Below are 21501 nucleotides of genomic sequence, written 5' to 3' on the forward strand. Positions count from 1 at the left end.
TTACGGTAAATGTAGAGTACTAGTATACGGAGAGTGTAATTTACGGTAAATGTAGAGTACAAATATACGGAGAGTGTACCGAATGCGTACCTCGGTTTACGACGATGACTTAACTGATGCAGGAAGACCTCTGGTAACGCTCTGGCGCGAGCAGTTACCTTAATAAAACTACTGATCTTCAGTTATCAAGCTGTATAACTTAATCAAAATTAAAGACTCAATTAGCCCTGGCACAATTCGAGCACACAGCAATGAGGGGCAAGTGACGCATAGTTAGGTACCTTAACCACTTATTAACCGAGGTTTTATATGAAGGAATTGTAAGCATTTTCTACACGACCCACATTTCTGTCTTTTACCAGCAATCAAACGGTATGTACAAAATCGTCAAAATAATTTCGTTCTGAAATTGTAGAGTTCAATGCAAAGTCATCCAAAGTATTAAAACTTATTAATGTCCTAAATTTATCTGTCAAAACATTTACAGGCCTGAAGAAAAGAAAATTATTCAATTTACATGAAGCTTAAACCAACGTTTGTCAATATGCCAAGTTTCATACAAATAGGATAAAATTATATATAAAAAAGTATTTAACTATTATTGACAATATCAATTTGGTATTTTTCAAATGTACATGGCCATTATAAGAAAAGAAATGAAACAAGCGGGCCATGATGTCCCCTATTCACTCACCTGAGGTTACCGTTTTCATAATTTATTTCTGACTCATTCCTATAAAGTTTCATCAAAATCTGCCTAGTGGTTGTGACGGGTGTTTTGGGAGAAATGTTTTAAGTGTTTAGTATTATAGCTCTAGCATCCACCAAGTTCAGCATGATTGAACAAATTTAAATATGTTTGTAGAGGACCACTCAAGAAACATTTGTAACAAGTTTCTTTAAAATTTGTCCAGCGGTTTTTGTCAGCAGTCTTACTTCTACTTCGTACTTAACCTGCTGGAACTGAAAGTTATAAGCCTTTACCCTCAGTATAGAGCCAGACCAGCCTGCACATCCGTGTAGTCTGACCAAACTCTCGACTTTTGGTTGCTGATCACTTCCGGATTAAGCAGGTTAATTATATAGGATAGTTCTTTATATGCAAGAGAAATTTCAATATCAACAGGAAAGTACAAAAGCTAAGCAGCCAACAATATGGTGATGTCAGACGGTAGGGAAAATTGCCTGGAAAAATACTGGTGCCACAAGTCTATTATTTAAGCTATGGCCAATCAAAAGGTTTTAATATAAATTGTAACCACGGCAACTTTTTTGTATGAAAAAAAGAACAATTGTCAATATCTTTTATAAACATATTATTTTTTTCACTAATCATTTCAGAATGTACAGTACACAAATTGATCTACAAAATAAAACATGTCCAAAATGTTTGAGTACAATAAAACATTTAAAACTTTGATTTGATACATTTCAACACTGAATTAATTAATATATCAAACTTGGAGTTGACAACTTTCAACATTGAATTTATTGATATATCAACTTTCATTTAATACTTTTAAAAGTTCAATATTTATTTATTAATATACCAAACTTTCATTTTAATAAGCTGTTTAAGCTTGACAGGACATTTGTATTTTTTTACAAAGCAAAGGTGCAAGTACATGCTGTATTTACCTCATTTACATGATCTGACTGATATTGAATTGTAGAAAAGTATTTTGAACAGTTGACTCGGTTTCGAGTCATACTGACAAGGTAAAATATGCGGATATGTCTAGCTTCACAAAAGAAAAGAGAGGTACCTCTTTGTGGATTAGGCAAAATCAGGCATGTGAGAAGAACCATTAACAATTTGTAAATAAGCTAAATAGCTTTCTCACATAAAAAATATCAAAGTGTCTATTGGGTTTCAAACCCTCATTTGAAAGGAAAAGTGATTTAAAACTAACATGGGGTATTATTTGTATAAAATACAGAAAAGTTACAAAAAGACCACATTTTTTAAGGTCAGACAAAAGATATTTTGTTCATTGCAATGGATAATATATGTTTCTTTCTAGTTTTATAAGCCAACAAAACACTTCAGGGCACACTTCAATACTAAAAGATATACATTACAACCTGTACAGAGTAACACCTCCTGGGACACAAATAATTGGTTGTTACTGATACTAGTTGCTTAAATGAAGTTAAATTTATTGTATTAAGTATTATTTTTGTAAGAATTCAGACTATTGTTGTAACTTGTACACAGGTTATTGGTAATTGTAGACAGGTTATTGGTTGTTGTAGACAGGTTATTGGTTGTTGTAGACAGGTTATTGGTTGTTGTAGACAGGTTATTGGTTGTTGTACACAGGTTATTGGTTGTTGTACACCGGTTATTGGTTGTTATACATCTGTTAATGGTTGTTGTACATCGGTTATTGGTTGTTGTACACAGGTTATTGTACACAGGTTATTGGTTGTTGTACACAGGTTATTGTTCTACAGAGGTTACAATAAAATAAACATAGACACAGTGAGTTCCAGTTATAAAGTACATGTAATTACAAAATTTAATACCAAGATATCTTAACATGCAACAACATCTAAGAAAGAAATATCTAATTTTCTATCATAATAAGTAATATTAATGTAATACAATTATTCGTAAATCTGCTAGAACTTAATTAACACAATCAAGTACATATCATATAATATATCATCAATAAAAATCATGTTACTCCGAACTTGACAAATATGGGTTTTTTCCAATCTAATCAAGGGCTACAAACTTTTACTGCTATAGCTTTACAGTGCACTACATTTTCCAATAGAATGAACATGTTGCCATTATTATTGATATATTTATCAAAGTTTTAATTGTAAAAGTTTTATTGTACCCGAGATTGGTAAGGGAAAAAGCCCACAGTTGCCAAGCTCTTGAGTACCTGTATCTATTTATCCATTTATTTCATATTTTACAAGAATAAATCAGCCTCATTATGTATTATGACAATGAATCAACTGAGGTACTTAATTATTAACAGTTTTTAAAAGTAATATTTTAACCTATCTTTTATGGCACTAAGTACACGACTGTAATATTTTTACCTTATAACTGGGCATAATATGATACAAGGGAGGTAACTACAAAACACTTTTTTGACCTTTATATATTAAAGAATTACCTCCCATGAGAAAACACTATTGCTTTATATTTAGCAATGATATATTGATAGATATGGAACCAAATTTTTTTGGATAAAGAGTCTCTATGACCAAGTGTACCAGTGAAATGATGAAGTCTGAAAAAATATGATTTTAACAAGTACATCTATATCCCTGAGGGCACTTAAATATATATGTTATTGATTAATTTATTTTTCTTTTTAGATTGGGTTTAAGTCATCGCTGACACAGTAATTGTCTTGTGAAATATTTCCAACTTATAAGTGGCGGAGGAAGACCTCAGGTGCCCCTCCAAGCATTAATATAGTAACAACTAGGCACCGGAGTAGAACCACCAATATTCTGTTAGATAGCCAAATAGCTTCCTCACATGAACTACAAAGTCCAAGGCAGGTTTAAAACCCACAACTGTGATTGTCACTCTTTTAACACATGTCTACAGTTCAAAGTTAACATCATTCAAAACTGCAACATTTGATAGCATATGTTAAAAATTTCACCTGTGTTACAGATTATTTTTGATAATTGAATTATTCCTTAATTTGATTTAAGTCATATTCTAATTCACGATGTGTCCAGTACATTTATCCCACACAATATTTTGTTATAAGCATCAAATTCTTAAAGTATCATCTCCCCCTTTCACTTCTTTTGTTCTCTATATTCATTTATTCTTTAAAAGAACAGATACTCCACTTTTCTCTTACAAATATCAAAAGATTTTTCTCTACATAAAATTTCAATAATTTTGTACATAATTTCTCCACGTATACTGTTGTACTGTACTAAGTACAGCTTAACATGTGCTGAGACATGGTACATTGATTTATATGTACAATTTTTATTGGAACAATGTATAATAACATTCATCCATTAACAAAACAATGTAACAAACTCAATCAACCCCATCCTCTGCTTTCTCTTCACCGTCCACAACACTGGTTTTAGCCTTAACAGTTTCGCTAGAATCTTTTATCTTTTTATTGGCATCGTCACCATCCTCCACGTCATCATCATCGTCCTCTTTAAGAAGATCAGAGTCATTCCCGTCATTATCTAATAACACGGAGTCATCATTCTGGGACACTAAATTATCGCTATCTAACACACTGTCATCACCGTCAGTCGTGTTCTTATGACCGTTTAATAAAGCATCACTATCACCGGTATTGTTATCATTTTGTGATTTATCTACACTATCAACTTCACTGGTTTGTGAAGTATCAGGTCCATTTCCTGTTTTGTTGTCACCTTTTCCGTCTGCGTTATTTGTTTGAGATACTGAGGTATCTCCATCTTGTGAGATTTCCGATGTTTCCTGTAAAAGTTCTGCCTCCGAGTCACTGCCCAGAACTTCAATCGCATCATCGTCATCATCTTCTGGAATAGAAAACATCATGATTTACTATATTGTTTTATGTTTTAGATAACTTAATTATTTTCTTTATGTTACCTTAACCCTGCTGTCATTATGCTTGACTCTATCTTGCCATGACATCATTCGAACCCAAAACAGTGTGGCAAGTGGTTTGAAGTCAACAAACTAAACGCCCCTCTAGAACTGTTGGTAGTAAAAAGAATTTCACTAACAAAACAAGTAATAGGAGATTATCACAAAACCAGACTTTCTGCAAAATTACTTGTGTAAAAAACAACGGACCGAAAGTCCCGAAGTCCAAAAAATATGTTCCAGGAAAAAACTTTTGATGACACTTGGTGAACTGTCAGAGATGTGGAAAGAAACAAGAGGGCCATGATGGCCCTGGGGTCGCTCACCTGAACATAGGCCCCCAGGGCCGGGCCAGTTTAAACCAAAGGGCTTTTATTTGAACAAACTTGGAAGACACCCATTAAAAGATATTTCATGATGTTAAGTTTTTACTATACAAAAATAATGAATAACAATGACTTTTGCCCCCTCCCCCCTCTCCCTGGCAGGGCCAATTTTGACCCAAGGGCTTTTATTTGAACAAACTTGGTAAACATCCATTAGAACATGTTTCATGCTAAATATCTTAGCTCTAGCTCTTTTGGTTCTTTAATAGAAGATTTTTAACTTTTTACTCTATGTATATAGGGAAAATCAATAACCCCTGGGACAGGGCCAATTTTGACCCCAGGGCTTTTATTTGAACAAATTTGGTAGACACACCCATTAGAATATGTTTTCATGCTAAATATCTTAGCTCTAGCTCTTTTGGGTTCTTTAAAAGAATTTTTTTTTAAGTTTTTTACTATATGCATATAGGGAAAAATCAATGACCCCCTGGGGCGGGGCCAATTTTGACCCAGGGCTTTTATTTGAACAAAACTTGGTAGACACTGATAAGAAGATGTTTCATGCTTAATATCTTAGCTCTAGCTCTTTGGGTTCTTTAAGAGAAAATTTTTTTGAGTTTTTAATATATGCACATAGGGAAAATCAATGACCCCCTGGGGCTGGGCCAATTTTGACCCCAGGGCTTTTATTTGAACAAACTTGGTAGACATCCATTAGAACATGTTTTACGCCAAATATCTAAGCTCTAGCTCTTTGGGTTTTTTAGAAGAAGACTTTTTTAAGTTTTTACTATATGCATATAGGGAAAATCAATGACCCCCTGGGGCGGGGCCAATTTTGACCCCAGGGCTTTTATTTGAACAATCTTGGTAGACACTTATTAGAAGATGTTTCATGCTTAATATCTTAGGTCTAGCTCTTTGGGTTCTTTAAAAGAAGATTTTTTTAAGTTTTTACTATATGCATATAGGGAAAATCAATGACCCCCTGGGGCGGGGCCAATTTTGACCCCAGGGCTTTTATTTGAACAATCTTGGTAGACACTTATTAGAAGATGTTTCATGCTTAATATCTTAGGTCTAGCTCTTTTGGTTCTTTAAAAGAAGATTTTTTTAAGTTTTACTATATGCATATAGGGAAAATCAATGACCCCCTGGGGCGGGGCCAATTTTGACCCCAGGGCTTTTATTTGAACAAACTTGGTAGACATCCATTAGAACATATTAAATGCCAAATATCTAAGCTCTAGCTCTTTGGGTTTTTTAGAAGAAGATTTTTTTAAGTTTTTACTAAATGCATATAAGGAAAATCAATGACCCCCTGGGGCGGGGCCAATTTTGACCCAAGGGCTTTTATTTGAACAATCTTGGTAGACACTCATTAGAATATGTTTAATGCTTAATATCTTAGGTCTAGCTCTTTGGGTTCTTTAAAAGAAGATTTTTTTAAGTTTTTACTATATGCATATAGGGAAAATCAATGACCCCCTGGGGCGGGGCCAATTTTGACCCCAGGGCTTTTATTTGAACAATCTTGGTAGACACTTATTAGAAGATGTTTCATGCTAAATATCTTAGTTCTAGCTCTTTGGGTTCTTTAAAAGAAATTTTTTAAAGTTTTTAGTATATGCATATAGGGAAAATCAATGACCCCCTGGGGCGGGGCCAATTTTGACCCCAGGGATTTTATTTGAACAATCTTGGTAGACACTCACTAGAAGATGTTTCATGCCAAATATCTTAGCTCTAGCTCTTTGGGTTTTCTAGAAGAAGATGTTTAAAGTTTTTTCTTTTGGTTGCCATGGCAACCAGAGTTCTGCATGGAATGGAATTCTTTGAACAACTTTGTTAAGGCTTCACACAAGGAACATCCCTGTGAAGTTTCATTATGATCTGCCTTATGGTTTCAGAGGAGATGTCGTTTGAAAAGTGTGAACGGACGACGGACGACGTACGACGGACGAAGAGTGATCCTAATAGCTCACCCTGAGCATATGCTCAGGTGAGCTAAAAAGTGTTCATGCCCAACTGGCAAGTCTACAAAAGAGAGTTTATTTGTATTTATCCTTTACCCTTCTAAACATCTAAAATGGACTTGTGCATCTTTCTATCTGGACAAAACTTTCATCATATTTAGAGGAAACTAACAATAATGTACAGACTGAACAGTAAACAGTGCTGACCATGACAAGATGTGTCACCTGCTCATGGTCTGCACTGGTCACATGGGAAGAATCTGGCATCTGACTATAGGTTAAGTGTCTCTGATTCAAATTTTCTTCAATTATAAACTTATTATTCAAGCATTATAGCATTCTAAATGCTCAAAAGTTCTTAATATACAGTAGAATGCCTAAGTCAAATATATACAAGTTTTCTCTCTTAATTCATGTGAGGTAATTACAGCACCTGTATAAATGAAATAACATGTACTGTAAAAGTAATTTTAGCTAAGTAAACTATAAACAAATCTATATTCTAAAAAAAAGACAATCAAACAAATGTGCTAAAAACATTATTTGGCAGAAACATTGTTTAAAATGACTGTTTATAATAAACCTGCTTTCCTTTGAAATTCCAACTGTCCATTATCAATTATAAATACAGGGTGAAAACAGTGCTTGCAACAAGAATGAATTGCCAATGTCCAAGTTCCTAGCTAGACCACTTGGCACATCCTCGCAATATTTCTAAAACTGTAAATTACCCAATTACAAATGTTTTATTTCAAATTTGGAATTCCTTCAATCAACAATGGGCAGTTCCAATGTTCAAAAGCCGGCCAAGTCCATAACTAAAGTTTAGTAGGGTTAGGGTTAAGATAATATTACCATCATCATCATCTTCAACTTCTATAGATTCTACCGTTTCTTCAAGCTCCTCTCCAGAATAATCATCATCGTCATCATCATCCTTCACCTCATAAACATCATCTATAAATAGAAAAATCAAATGATATAAGAGTTTTCATGTTGTTTCGTTTTTAAAATCCTTACCACTCTACATATCTTAAATGGACTTGTCCATATTCCCGTCATCAAATTAAGGGAAAATTTCAAAATATTACCTGACTGAAAAGTGAGCAGTGCAGACCATGAGTTGACAGCACAGAAGTGCTAGATGATCTTGGTCAGCATTAGAATTATGGGTAGGAACAGTTGCTCCCAGCAGGCTAAGGGTTAAGTTACAGTGAAATGGAGACCGTTTTTGCTTTCAGGGTAAAGATAAATGTTTTTGCTTTCAGGGTAAAGATAAACGTTTTTGCTTTCAGGGTAAAGATAAAGTATCAAATCACAGAGGGTGCTGAATTTGTTTGGGTCTCGCAATGTCAGAAAGGTGAAGGTTGTGAGATTATAAATTTGTTTTTGTTTAGTGCCAGCTATGCTGTTTCCAGTGTTATAACTGTAGTAAATTGGCTATAAGGCTAATTGCAACACTGATATTCAATTCAATGTTTATTTGGCTTAAACAACAACAAAACAAAAACAAACAAAAAACACGAGTTGCCTTAACTTGGATTTGAACCCAAGACCTCTAGCTTCCTAAACGAGCGCTTAACCCCTGGACCACCGGGAAGTTATAAGCTTAAGAATAAAGTTTGAAGCAAACCACATTATTCTTAATTAGGGATTGTAATCCTTTTTAATTTCGAGATATTTTGTTCACGGTAAACCTGTTGTTTATAATATATATATAATATAATATAAGCATGTATATCTGTAAAATAATTTAGCAAAAATCTTCTCACAGGTATATAATATTTCACATCTCTTTGTGTAATACGTGCTGAAGTGTGGCTCAAAACAGTGCTTTGTTTACGTGGATGCTTAACTTTTAAGACTGTTACTTTAATATGGAGAAAATTGATTATCAATTGTCAACTGCCTAAATTCGTCCCTGTCCTAGGGTCAACATCATTACTTTATTTTTCAGAAAGTCTAAATAACAAATGTTCATTTAGGCGATCACAATAATCTGAAGCTTTACAGAAATAGCCGACCAATTTTCATTGATCAAAATGATATTCATCCGCATAACAAAATTATTTGATTATATTACCGGTAATTTGCGGAAATGTTAAAGAAGTACACAATATTAGAAATCTTCTACTATTCGGGAACTATTTTTTCTTCCCTGAAAAGGTTTGAAAATTAATGCGCCTGTCATTTGACAATCTTTTCGCAGTGATCTCCCCTTAATTTTTCAGTGTACATATAAAGGCAAGGAGTTTATGATGGACTACCTGCGGATTTTGTAAATAAGCATATCAGGGTCTGAAATTTCCCTACCATTATTTATTTGGTCTGATGACCCAAACAATCAAAAATCACTGAATTTTCATTAGCAAGGTAACCTTCTCAAATTACACAACTAAATGTTTCCTAAGTGGACTGAAACCCACAGTGCTGTCATCATGTGAGGAAATGTGTGACATAAATTAAGATAGCGCACACAGTTGAAAGACAAATGTGAAATGAAATATAGAGGTTTACTGATCTTATCTCAACAACATTATCAATTAGGCACCTATGTCAATTTTGAACCTATCTACCTAACGTTTGTGACATTTACTTATGACATGCAATAAATATTAACAAAATCCCTTCCAGACTCACTTTTAATAAATATTAACCCCTTGCACATGTGTGCTACCAGTTTCAAGTAACGCTGCTTGAATTTTATGGTAAGAGTTTTTTCCCTTTAAATCTACATTGGCTGGTCTTTTTAGATTTACATAGAGGAATTCCAGCATGATATAGAGGATATTTGTTTAGTTCAGTGTAAGATCGGAATATATTTCACCGAGTGAGCACCAAAAGGTATATTTCACGAGTGGCGCAGCCATGAGTGAAATATAAACTTTTGGTGTTCACAAGGTGAAATATATTTCGATCTTACACTAAACTAAACAAATTTTCTTTTTATTATATGCAAAGAAACGTTTTAAAAAGACATTTAACCTAATATTGAATGAAAAGCGTGCCAAATAATAATACAACGTGACGTCATTTACGATGTCACGTCATTAAGTTGGTACCCAGTACTGTGCACGCTGGTATTTCATTGAAACAACGTAAGGGGCTTAAATTCAAAACAGTGAAATTATCACAGTGGTAATTTCACTGTTTCAAACAGTGAAATTACCAGTTTTATATCACTGATATATTTCTATAAACCACCGAAAAGCATGTAATAAATGATAAACTGTAACTACCATCAGATTCCACTTCATCATCGTCATCATCATCATCACCTACAATTACTACAGAATCATCTTCCATTATCTGATCATCATTATCATCATCACCATCACTATCAACACCATTTTCTTCCACTTCTATATCAGAAGCAAGGTAATATTGCAGAGGGTTAGGCCAAAGGTCATCTTTTATCATCTGAAAAAAAAGGACAAATTCATATACATATCAATAATAGAATGGTGCGATTCATTCATAATGATTATCTGGTAAAAAAAAACAGTTTAAAGTAACATAAATATTGTTGGTCGAAATATTCTTGAATGTTTCGTGAGTGGTTTCTGGTTGTTTTTTTTATTTATTTTCAGTGGAATGTACTTTACACTATTTACTCTTCCCAGCCTTTTGTTGTTACCTTATTTCTGTTTGCCTGTTGATACAAACAGGCTGGACTGTCAGCAAAACCACAATGTTCTCAAATGTGGAAGTGCCAGTTGTCATGTCATCCACTCACTTACTTAAATACTTCAAACATCTGAGTTTTGACTGAGTTATAAGTAAGCTAGGCCAATCTACATATCCATTAACCTGTAGCTTGCTGGCAGCAACAGGTTTTGCCAGTGCTGACCAAGATTAGTTGTCACATTCGTTCCTTCTGATCATGACTTGCATCGTTCGCTATTTGGCAATACATATTTTCATATTCTCCCAAAATAATGATGAATGCTTTTGTTCAAATTGAAAGATGGAAAAGTCCATTTAGGATATTTAGTATGATAAGGGTAAATATCTGACAAACATCTATACTACTGGCTTTTAAATTGAAAAATACCTCTGAACTAATAATGAAATGTTTAAAAACTTTTAACAGGACAAGCATTTGAAATAAATTTAGCAATGAAATTCGTACAATAATTATGCATGGCCCATAGGTTAAAGTTTGAAATTCTTAACATTCTGAAAATCCTTAATTAAGCATTTCTTTTATTGTGTTCAACTGAAAAAGTGGACTTGTCAGTGTCTGGTAATCCTGAAATAATAAACATTTGAGCCGCGTCACGACAAAACCAACATAATGGGTTTGCGACCAGCATGGATCCAGACCAGCCTGCGCATCATAGCAGTCTGATCAGGACGTGGCTCATTTTACCTATGTCATTGACTTGAAAAACAACAACTTATAATAACACTAAATAATTACCTCAGCTATTCTGTCCCTTGCTGGGTCTACAGTATCTGTAAGCCACGAGAAGAAGGACCTGCCTTCCCCACGCTGACGTCTCACATGTTTGGCTTGTGTATTTCTTGTGAGGTCCATGTTAGGTTTCCAGTGAATCTGTGTAGACCTACAGGGTGGCTTGCCATCTGTACACAATATATATCACTAATAATCTGTATATCATCTAAATGAAATTGTGTTGTATATAATGTACACATTTAGCAAAAGCTGTCAGTCATAATGAGTTGATCTTTTTCTTTTTGTCTTTGAATTGGTTTTACATCACACCAACACAGTAAAGGTCATTTGGCGTCTTTTCAGCTTTAATGCTGGAGGAAGACCTCAGGTGCCCTTCCGTGCATTATTTCAGGCATGAACGGGCACCTGAATAGAACCATCGATGTTCCGTAAGCTAGCTGGATAGCTTCCTCACATGAAAGAATCCAAAGTCCCTGTCGGGATTCAAACCCACAGCGGTGAAGGGCAAGTGGTTTGAAGTCAACGACCTTCACCACTCGGCCACGGATGCCCGTAATGTGTTGATCAATTCATAGAATACATTTATAAATTAACATACCTATTCAATGAATTTCATCAATTAGATATTGTTTTATTGCCAAGTTAAAAGGGTTTTAGTCATTTGTTTCTCAGCATATAATGTAAGAAAACAATATACCTGTTGCTGCTAAATGAAATTCCTTTGTGAGAACTTCATCTGTAAAATATGGATTTGAAGCAAACTGGAACTGAATTGAGAAGCCTGATTTTATATCTTCAAATTCTTCTACATCAACCTGTAATTACAAAATTCATATTTAATTATATGTTAAAGGCTTTTTTCACTACATATTTAAGAAAATGCTAAACATGTTTTTTCTTTACCATTAACAGGCTAAATTTGGAAAGGACTGTTCATGCACCGAGTTCTCAACATTTACAGTGACATTTTTTCTATCAAAAAGTTAAAATTAAACAAGCTACAGCATGGAGTCTGGGCTAGCCTGTCTGGTGGCATAGATATGTCATTATTACCACCAACATCGAAATGTTAAAACTTCAACCCTTACCCACTAAATATCTTAAAATGGACTTGTCCATCTTTCAATCTGGACAAGACCATTCATCATTTTAGGGATAATTTCAAAACAAGAGGGCCATGATGGCCCTGAGGTCGCTCACCTGTATAAAGCCCCCCCCCACCCCCCGGCCAAATTTTACCCAAGGGCTTTTATTTGTTTATTTGAACAGACTTGGTAAACACCCATAAGATGTTTCATGCTAAACATCTAAGTTCTAGCTCATTGGGGTTTTTAAAAGAAGATTTTTTAAGTTTTTACTATACACATATAGTTAAAAACAATGACACCCCTGGGGCAGGGCCAGTTTTCACCCCCAGGCTTTTATTTGAACAAACTTTGTAGATATTTACTTAAAGATGTTTCATGCTTAATATCTAGTAATTTGGGTTTTTTCAAAGAAGATTAAGTTTTTGCTAAACACATATAAGGAAAATCAATGACCCCCTGGGGCGGGCCAGTTTTGACCCCAGGGCTTTTATTTTAACATACTTCGTAGACACCCATTAGAACATGTTTCATGCTAAATATCTTAGCTCTAGCTCTTTGGGTTCTTTTAAAGAAGATTTTTTAAGTTTTTACTATATGCATATAGGGAAAATCAATGACCCCTTGGGGCGGGGCCAATTTTGACCCCAGGGCTTTTATTTGTACAAACTTGGTAGACATTCACAAGAAGATGTTTCATGCCAAATATCTAAGCTCTAGCTCTTACGGTTCTTTAAAAGAAGATTTTTTAAGTTTTTACTATATGCATATAGGGAAAATCGATGACCCCCTGGGGCGGGGCCAATTTTGACCCCAGGGCTTTTATTTGAACAAACTTGGTAGACACTCACAAGAAGATGTTTCATGCCAAATATCTTAGCTCTAGCTCTTTGGGTTCTTTAAAAGAAGATTTTTTAAGTTTTTACTATATGCATATAGGGAAAATCTATGACCCCCTGGGGCAGGGCCAATTTTGACCCCAGGGCTTTTCTTTGAACAAACTTGGTAGACACTCATTAGAAGATGTTTCATGCTAAACATCTTATCTCTAGCTCTTTGGGTTCTTTAAAAGAAGAATTTTTAAGTTTTTACTATATGCATATAGGGAAAATCAATGACCCCCTGGGGCGGGGCCAATTTTGACCCCAGGGCTTTTATTTGAACAAACTTGGTAGACACTCATTAGAAGATGTTTCATGCTAAACATCTTATCTCTAGCTCTTTGGGTTCTTTAAAAGAAGAATTTTTAAGTTTTTACTATATGCATATAGGGAAAATCAATGACCCCCTGGGGCGGGCCAATTTTGACCCCAGGGCTTTTATTTGAACAAACTTGGTAGACATTCACTAGAAGATGTTTCATGCCAAATATCTAAGCTCTAGCTCTTACAGTTCTTTAAAAAGAAGATTTTTTAAGTTTTTACTATATGCATATAGGGAAAATCAATGACCCCCTGGGGCGGGGCCAATTTTGACCCAGGGCTTTTATTTGAACAAACTTGGTAGACACTCACTAGAAGATGTTTCATGCCAAATATCTTAGCTCTAGCTCTTTGGGTTCTTTAAAAGAAGATTTTTTAAGTTTTTACTATATGCATATAGGGAAAATCAATGACCCCCTGGGGCGGGGCCAATTTTGACCCCAGGGCTTTTATTTGAACAAACTTGGTAGACACTCATTAGAAGATGTTTCATGCCAAATATCTAAGCTCTAGCTCTTAGGGTTGTTTAAAAGAAGATATTTAAAGATTTTTCTTTCGGTTGCCATGGCAACCAGAGTTCTGCATGGAATTAAATTCTTTGAACAATTTTTAAAGGTGACCACCAAAGGAACATTCCTGTGAAGTTTGGATGAAATTGGCTTAGTGGTTTATGAGGAGATGTCATTTAAAGCAAAAGTTTACGGACGACGGATGGACGGACGCCGGACGAAAAGCGATCACAAAAGCTCACCCTGTCACTTTGTGACAGGTGAGCTAAAAAGTACTGACTGAATAGTGAACAGTGGCAGACCATGATCAGACACACTGTGCACTAGTTACATGGGTTGATGCTGTAGCTGCTTGCAGGCTTAGAAAGGGTTAAACAAATTACCTGTTTCAGATAGTGCAGACACTCTTCTTCTTCCTCTTCAACAATGTTTGCCATTCTAGGATGATTCAAAAACTACAACTGTGTTAAGGAAACATTTATGTCAATGTCATCATTATTCATGTTATATAATTATTCTGATATTGATTTCTATAGATTTTACAACCAGAATCAACAAGACTTTATACTCTGTGACAGTATTTGTACTAAGATTAACTACTACACAGCATCCAAAAGTAAAATAAATATCAGCAACATAATAAGTTGGTTGATTCACTTTCTTTACCAGTGAATTAAACCTTTTAGTTTACCTGTTAAACTTGTGTAATGGACATGTCCTGTCCACAATTTAGAAACTGTCCAATATCATGAAAAAAAAAAATGTCAAAAGCTAACAGTATGTCAGTGACAGTCTGATAAATGCACACACAGTCACACTATACAGGCAGATTAGGCAACTCAATATCATTGAATATTGCTGTAAGAATTCAAAGAATTATATCAATTATAATAGTTTAAAAAAGGATACTGATGTCACCCAGAAATTAGGAATATGTTTGATCAAGTTGTTTCTCTTTTCAAAGTGGGGTCGTCTCAACTTATTATACTTCATCTCCACCTGGAGAATTTCCTCACTAGCTTTCTCATTTAAAGCATCTATGTCACTTTGACAACAGTCTATATCTTCAAGTGCTTTCTGGGTCTCTGCATCTACTGAACCTGGCTCTGGATCAGATGAGATTTCAGTGATGGAGGATGACAGTCGGGCCACTTTTGCAGGAGTTGGTGATTCTTCTGTGTCACTCATTATTTTTATTCTGAAATATATAATACAAAGTTAGATAGGTAAGTTAATTTTTTAACATGAAAACTTCCCAGATAATATATAAGGAGACAAATTAGTCTCACCTTTACTACAAATAACATAGCACTAACATATATTTTGCCTGGTAGCGCACAGAAGCTACGAGAGACAGTCTATAATACCAAAACCATACAAATAAATCAATATTTGTGACAATACATGTCTACATATGAAAACACACATGACATTTATAGTATGCTAAAAGATCTCTCAATAATAATCATCCGCATCATCTGAAAACATGACGTCCAGGAAAAGAGAGAATTTTACTCAGATGAAACCTGTGTCCAATTTAACAAGTTCAGTGCCTTCCTCAGCTGCATGTGTGGACTTCACATGACAATATTCAATAATATAATATGAATGGCCTAACAATCTTTCAACTAAACTTATCCTTAGGACAAAATATCACCAAAATTTGCATCTAATAACCACTATTTTATTTTATTTTTATTTTTTAAATTCAAGACTTGAAATTTTTAAAGCACATGTTCATTGGCTTTGGTGCACACTAGAAACTGACGCCTGTAACTCTACCTCTCTCAATGTAATCATACCATCCATTTCCATTGGTCAGTTTGTAACAAAACAATCAAGCACTGGTCACTTTTTAACTCAAGCGACTAATTCATCGTAATGTAACATAACTTTACCTCTATACTATGTAATGCAGTAAAGTAAAAATTATAGTCAGCTAGCAAAGCAAGCATTACGGTAACACAAGTATATTCAAAAGTGATGGCTTTGAAAACTTTTGTCAAAAGTACATAAAAAATATGGGAAACAAGTTTTTGGGCCCTCCATGGAGGTTATTTCCGTTCCCTGTAGCATGCCGGAAATGATTCAGAGTCAACTCGTCCTCTGGTCAACTCGTCACCTTTTTGGTCAACTCGTCACCTTTTTGGTCAACTCGTCCCTTGGACAACTCGTCCCCTGGTCAACTCGTCCCCAACTCGTCCCCTATATTTTATTATTATTTGTTTTTCATATATTTCATAAATTATTATAGACTGTTAAAATTATATATTATAAAATTACTGAATTGGAAATATTTTGACGCTTTTTGTATGCGAATATTTGGAGTTTTTTTGTTGTTAATTAAATATATTTTTTGACACGTGCTTTTGGTTATTAAAGTAAACACAGTAATTTGTAATTTGATAATAGGATTAAAGACATATTTGCCTCTGTGGTTGGATAAGTATTTATATATTTAAAGAACGCGTGTCTTTAATTTGAAATTATACAAATCGCGTGAAAATCGTGCCAAAGGTTGTTAAAAAAATATATTTTCCAAATGTCCTATTTGTTTTTGATGGTGTATGGTCAAATATATGAAAATGTTGAATTAAATACAATTAAAACATTCAATATGTTGACTTGTATTATACAAGAAATTCTGGAACTCGGTCTTATACAGCTCCCCTTTGAGATCAATTTAATGATTTATTTATGGAAATTTAAGATGAATCTATTATACATGTAATAATTACTAATTATTTTGGCAATTGAATATTTGGTAATTACTTTATGTTTTCAATCAGTTAATATCCACGGCAAATATTATTAAAGATCATTAAAGGTTAAACGTAAAAAAAGATGTTAATATAATAATATTTCGATATCAATCAAATTCATTATTAATTTTACATAAAAGAACTATTTAAAGACATTGATTTACAACATAATAGTGACGAACAGATCGAAAGTAGGGGACGAGTTGACCATATTAGGGACGAGTTGACTCTTTGAGGACGAGTTGACCAGAAGTAGGGGACGAGTTGACCAAAAAGGTGACGAGTTGACCAGAGGACGAGTTGACCAGGGGACGAGTTGACCGGATTGCCCGGAAATCAGTACCTGCAAGTTACCTGCACTATTATTTAATTTATCGAAACATGGCAATGATCAGTTTTTCTTGTTTCCTGTCTGAGTCTCATAATGGTTCCCATTCAAATTGGTATTTGGAATCCCTTGAGAAATCTAAACATGAAGTTCGGCGAAAGTAATTTTCACGAAATGAGACTCTTTGCTATTTTAGGTTTTACATTTACATGAAATGGCCGTATTTCGAAATATCAAAACAGTTTGTAGTAATAGCCAAAAGTATGCGGTCCTATGTGTGAATGAGGAGTAGAGTGTGCAGCCGCTGATATGTTCATAAACATGGTCACAACTCATAATAATGTATACAAATTCTGTGAAAGAGCTCGCTTTGGCACCTTTTCCATAATACTTTCTGGCTGCGCATCTTTCATTTTACAAATATCAAGTTTATTCATACAAACAACAATACAGCTACATGTAAAGGCGTGAACATGCACCTATGAAGGATCATTAACCTTGAATTTGTTAAACGGTTAGCCCCATGCGTGAAAAATATTCACTCCATGTCGCGGAAACATGTTACATTTAAAAATAACTTTTAATTTACTCGTGACAGAAGTTATCTTGCCAATTACACATATGAATACAAATTAAATGGAAGAACGCAAAGTGATAATGTCATTATTCAACACCGCAAAAGGTTAAATATAGGAAAATACCTTTGTTTACGTTTTAATGGAAAAAAATAATCAACGCGCCGAAGTGTTTCTGAAACAGGAACATTCATTGGTTAAGGTGATGACCTTTTTTAAAATTAACCAATCAAATTAAGTCTTACAGATGTGAAATAGACCCAACTAGTTACATTGAATAAAAAGATAAATGAGGCCCTGTCCGAGATTACATGAAATACATGCATTTAGTCATAATATCGGTACAATTCTGATTTTAAATCAAGAAGAAAAGTTTCTGTTTCACTTGTTTTCATTTATAAATGCTGTACTAGTCAAAAATCTCTAGGAATGTTTCATAAACAGTGCTAGAGTTTATTTCAAATCATAGTTGGGTTAATTTTGAATATCTTATATGAACATATATATATTTCCATGTATTTATTTTTTAAATTCTGCTATAGACACTCTTTCTTTTATTTTCATATTTTCGAAAATAAACCAAATGTTACTGCGAAATGTGACCAGGGTCGTTTCAAATAGTTATATTTCAAAGACCAAGACGACACAAACTAAAAGACACACTGTCGAATTGTACCTGGTTCAAAAAATAAATAAACCTTATTTTTTTGTGCCAGATTGTACTATACTTTGACTGTATTCAGCGTATGGTCGCGAGATCAGAGTTCTCCAGTTACCCCCTCAAGTTTTTTTTTTCAACCAACAGTTATTATAAGGGATGAGAGTGTATAATCTACTGTTTTATTCATAACCTTAAGGGCGTATTCAGCGTTGGTGAACTAAGATTAAACGGTATTTGGTAATTTATTCCATTATTACACAACTCTCAATTGCAAAAAAAAATAAATAGTATTCTACATGCATGGTTTAATTTTTTTCGTTTAACCTTTCTACGGTTAAATATCTTCTTAAATCCAGTACTCCAAATAATATTTCCATATTTAAAGGTGTTGTGGAATTGGTGTTGTATAATGTTTCCAGAATTAATGAATGTTAATCAACATGTAACAAGTCTAGTCATTTTATTTGTTTTATTAATACAGTAAGATTTGGGGTGGGTGGGGGAGGGGGGGGAGGCGGGCAAACATTATAAGTGGGTGAGACCAGAAACTTAGCTCTGTGGTGAGACTGAGATAGTGTGAAACACTCATAAAGATATTTTCAGAAAATATTTAATTATTATTTTTTACCAGGGGAACAGATATGTTTCACTCATAATCAACGAGAGGTCAACAGCTTTTATGAATAATTTTTATTTTTGGAGAGTTCTCCACGTTCTGAGTGTCTTTATAGAAGCATACAGTTTTAACCAGTTATATAGGTTTATTTCTATATACTCTTCGCAAAAAAAAAAGAAACCGCATGTTTCGTTTTAGCATTAGTAAGGCTATTTAATTGTTCATAATAGTCTAAAATTTAAACTACGTGGTTGTTTTTTGCACGATTTGCCCGTGCACTGTCCAGATAAATGTTAGAATTGTTTCGATTACATCCAAAACTTGCAGTGCGGTGACTTCCTTTAACATCAACGTGTAGAAACATTTATGATCCTTAGACTAGAAGAGATGATTCGTCGATTTGTCGCAAAAGAATGTATCTTCGTTTAAAAGATTTTTGTTCGTCTTCGAACTGGCAGGCCTGGCGTTACTGACGTCATTTAGAAATGACGCGTACAACACGACGTTCCCAAACCATTACTGCTACAGCGAAACAGTGCGGTGAAAGGCAGGAAAATTATTTGAAGCAAAAATCAAAATCAAAAGACCTAAAAAGGCATAGCTTTATTAATAGTTAACAATCATTAATAAGAGTTGCGAATTTTTCATTTGGACCCCTACCACGTACACACGACTCTAAAGAGACTGCTTTTATGAAAATTGAATTATTACGTCATTTGTTGGCAATTAAATAAGCTATGGTATCAAACATAAAGAACCTTGGATAAGTGCATGCTAATTTTCAATGTGAAGGAGATCTGAAATTGATCAAAATCTAATGTTACACCGGCACATCCATGCCACCTGAGCATGGTCTTCATGCACTGACTTTACAGTCAGTATATAAATGTTTAATTTCCATTAACTAATAACATAAATGAGCCGCGTCACGACAAAACCAACATAATGGGTTTGCGACCAGCATGGATTCAGACCAGCCTGCGCATCTGCGCAGTCTGATCAGGATCCATGCTGTTCGCTTACAAACCCTATTACAAGTAGAGAAACTGATAGCGAACAGCATATGGATCCTGATCAGCGCAGACTGGTCTGGATCCATGCTGGTCGCAAACTCATTATGTTGGTTTTGTCATGACGCGGCTCAAACGTCATGATTTTCTAATTACAAGAAATATCTCTGAAGAAAATGGATGTTCTCCAAACCTGCACATTTGTCGTCAATGGCTTCCAATTGACATCGGTTTATAAATAAAGGCTGTATAAGCAAAAGATAAAATGGTGCTTCCCGAAGTTGCTCAGTTGCCATTATGTACTTTAATGCACTTCATTCAATAAATAAAGGTAGTTTAAACGAGCGTAAAATCCATTTCCTGCACTCAGTGATCCGTTTCTTTACGAAATGTTGATGGACAACCCATGATATCTACCTAGCAAATATGAAAGACGTCAGTCAACAAATAAACAATGCATGAAATTCATTTATATCGGGTCTGTAAACCTTGCTTATGACCCAACTTCAAATGACCGCTTCTTCCACCCATGGTAGTTATCACTCTGGCCAAAGCTTTCAGACGTGGTGGGTCCATTCAATTGAAAAGTGCGTTACGTCAAGTTAAACATAAATGGTATCGGCCCCCGCACTGCATTGCAATCGAATCCACCGCCGTCTAGGTTGAAAAACATATTTTTTTGTCATTTATTGTATAAACGGGCAATAATAATTTCCCGAATTTCCAAAATATGGGTACATTGTGTATTTTGTGAAAGTACCATTCATACGATATGTGATGCTGTTGTGTTGTGGGGTCGTTTTGCACATATTTGTGCGTGTTTTAACCAAAATTATGGAATAGTGGCTTCCTCTCTCAAACTGCAAAGAAATGTTTGCATAAACGGCAATGAATATTGCACTGAGTGCTGTAATATGTTGAAAGAGTACATATGTGGGCTCCAGTCGCACTAAGTGTTTTCAGTAAAACATAAAACAGAATTCAGTCATATACTTACCGGCCATATTTTATCCACCGTTTCTGCGACGAATAATCCACCGCCGCTACGATGGACTCGCCGCTTCTGTGAAAGCTATGGCCAGTGTGAGTTATAGGACCCCAATTTACGTTTCTTACCTTAGGTGCATCATTCATAACACTTGTATAGAGTTCTATTAGGCGGCAATGCCATGAATGCTGTATGCCAAAAATAGAGGCATAGATTTATCCACACAGACCTTGTCCTAGCCAGATTGGGAAATTTTGCATCCTAAAATTTGCTTAATTGGGAAAAATAATTTAGTACCTTTTGAAACCTCATTCATGCTCTTTTGGCATAGTATTTTGGATTGTACAAAATTGTTTTTTTTCAACCAATGCAAATATCATTCAAAGCAAAATACAATGTACACGTACTGTACATTAAAATTTGACAATGAAATGTGTGGAAACATCCGTCTT

General features: G+C 34.6%; 1 protein-coding gene across 2 annotated transcripts; it reads right to left on the reverse strand.

The window, feature by feature from the left end:
- Positions 1-1301: 1301 nt before the first annotated feature.
- On the reverse strand, positions 1302-17988 carry LOC132730767 (protein SET-like). 2 transcript variants are annotated; one of them, XM_060716757.1, is made up of 8 exons: positions 17901-17988; positions 15019-15307; positions 14493-14564; positions 12011-12128; positions 11317-11480; positions 10133-10313; positions 7749-7850; positions 1302-4515 (listed from the first exon to the last, which is right to left on the reverse strand). In XM_060716757.1, exons 1-8 carry the CDS (start codon positions 17966-17968, stop codon positions 4034-4036), a joined length of 1476 nt encoding a protein of 491 aa, XP_060572740.1. In that variant the 5' UTR covers positions 17969-17988; the 3' UTR covers positions 1302-4033. The 2 variants fall into 2 exon arrangements, with proteins under 2 accessions (XP_060572740.1, XP_060572739.1); XM_060716756.1 differs by having other exon boundaries at positions 1302-4518.
- Positions 17989-21501: the final 3513 nt, after the last annotated feature.

This window comes from Ruditapes philippinarum, unplaced genomic scaffold (assembly GCF_026571515.1).
Source record: "Ruditapes philippinarum isolate M1 unplaced genomic scaffold, ASM2657151v2 ctg735_1_1_1_1, whole genome shotgun sequence".
Lineage (NCBI taxonomy): Eukaryota > Metazoa > Mollusca > Bivalvia > Venerida > Veneridae > Ruditapes > Ruditapes philippinarum.

Coding starts and splice junctions, on each gene's coding strand:
- LOC132730767 (XM_060716756.1), bottom strand. CDS start 17,968: ATGAATGTTCCTGTTTCAGAAACACTTCGGCGCGTTGATTATTTTTTT. Junction 14,565..15,018: donor CTAATTTCTGGGTGACATCA/GTATCCTTTTTT, acceptor ACACAGTTGTAG/TTTTTGAATCATCCTAGAAT. Junction 12,129..14,492: donor GTCTGCACTATCTGAAACAG/GTAATTTGTTTA, acceptor TTGTAATTACAG/GTTGATGTAGAAGAATTTGA.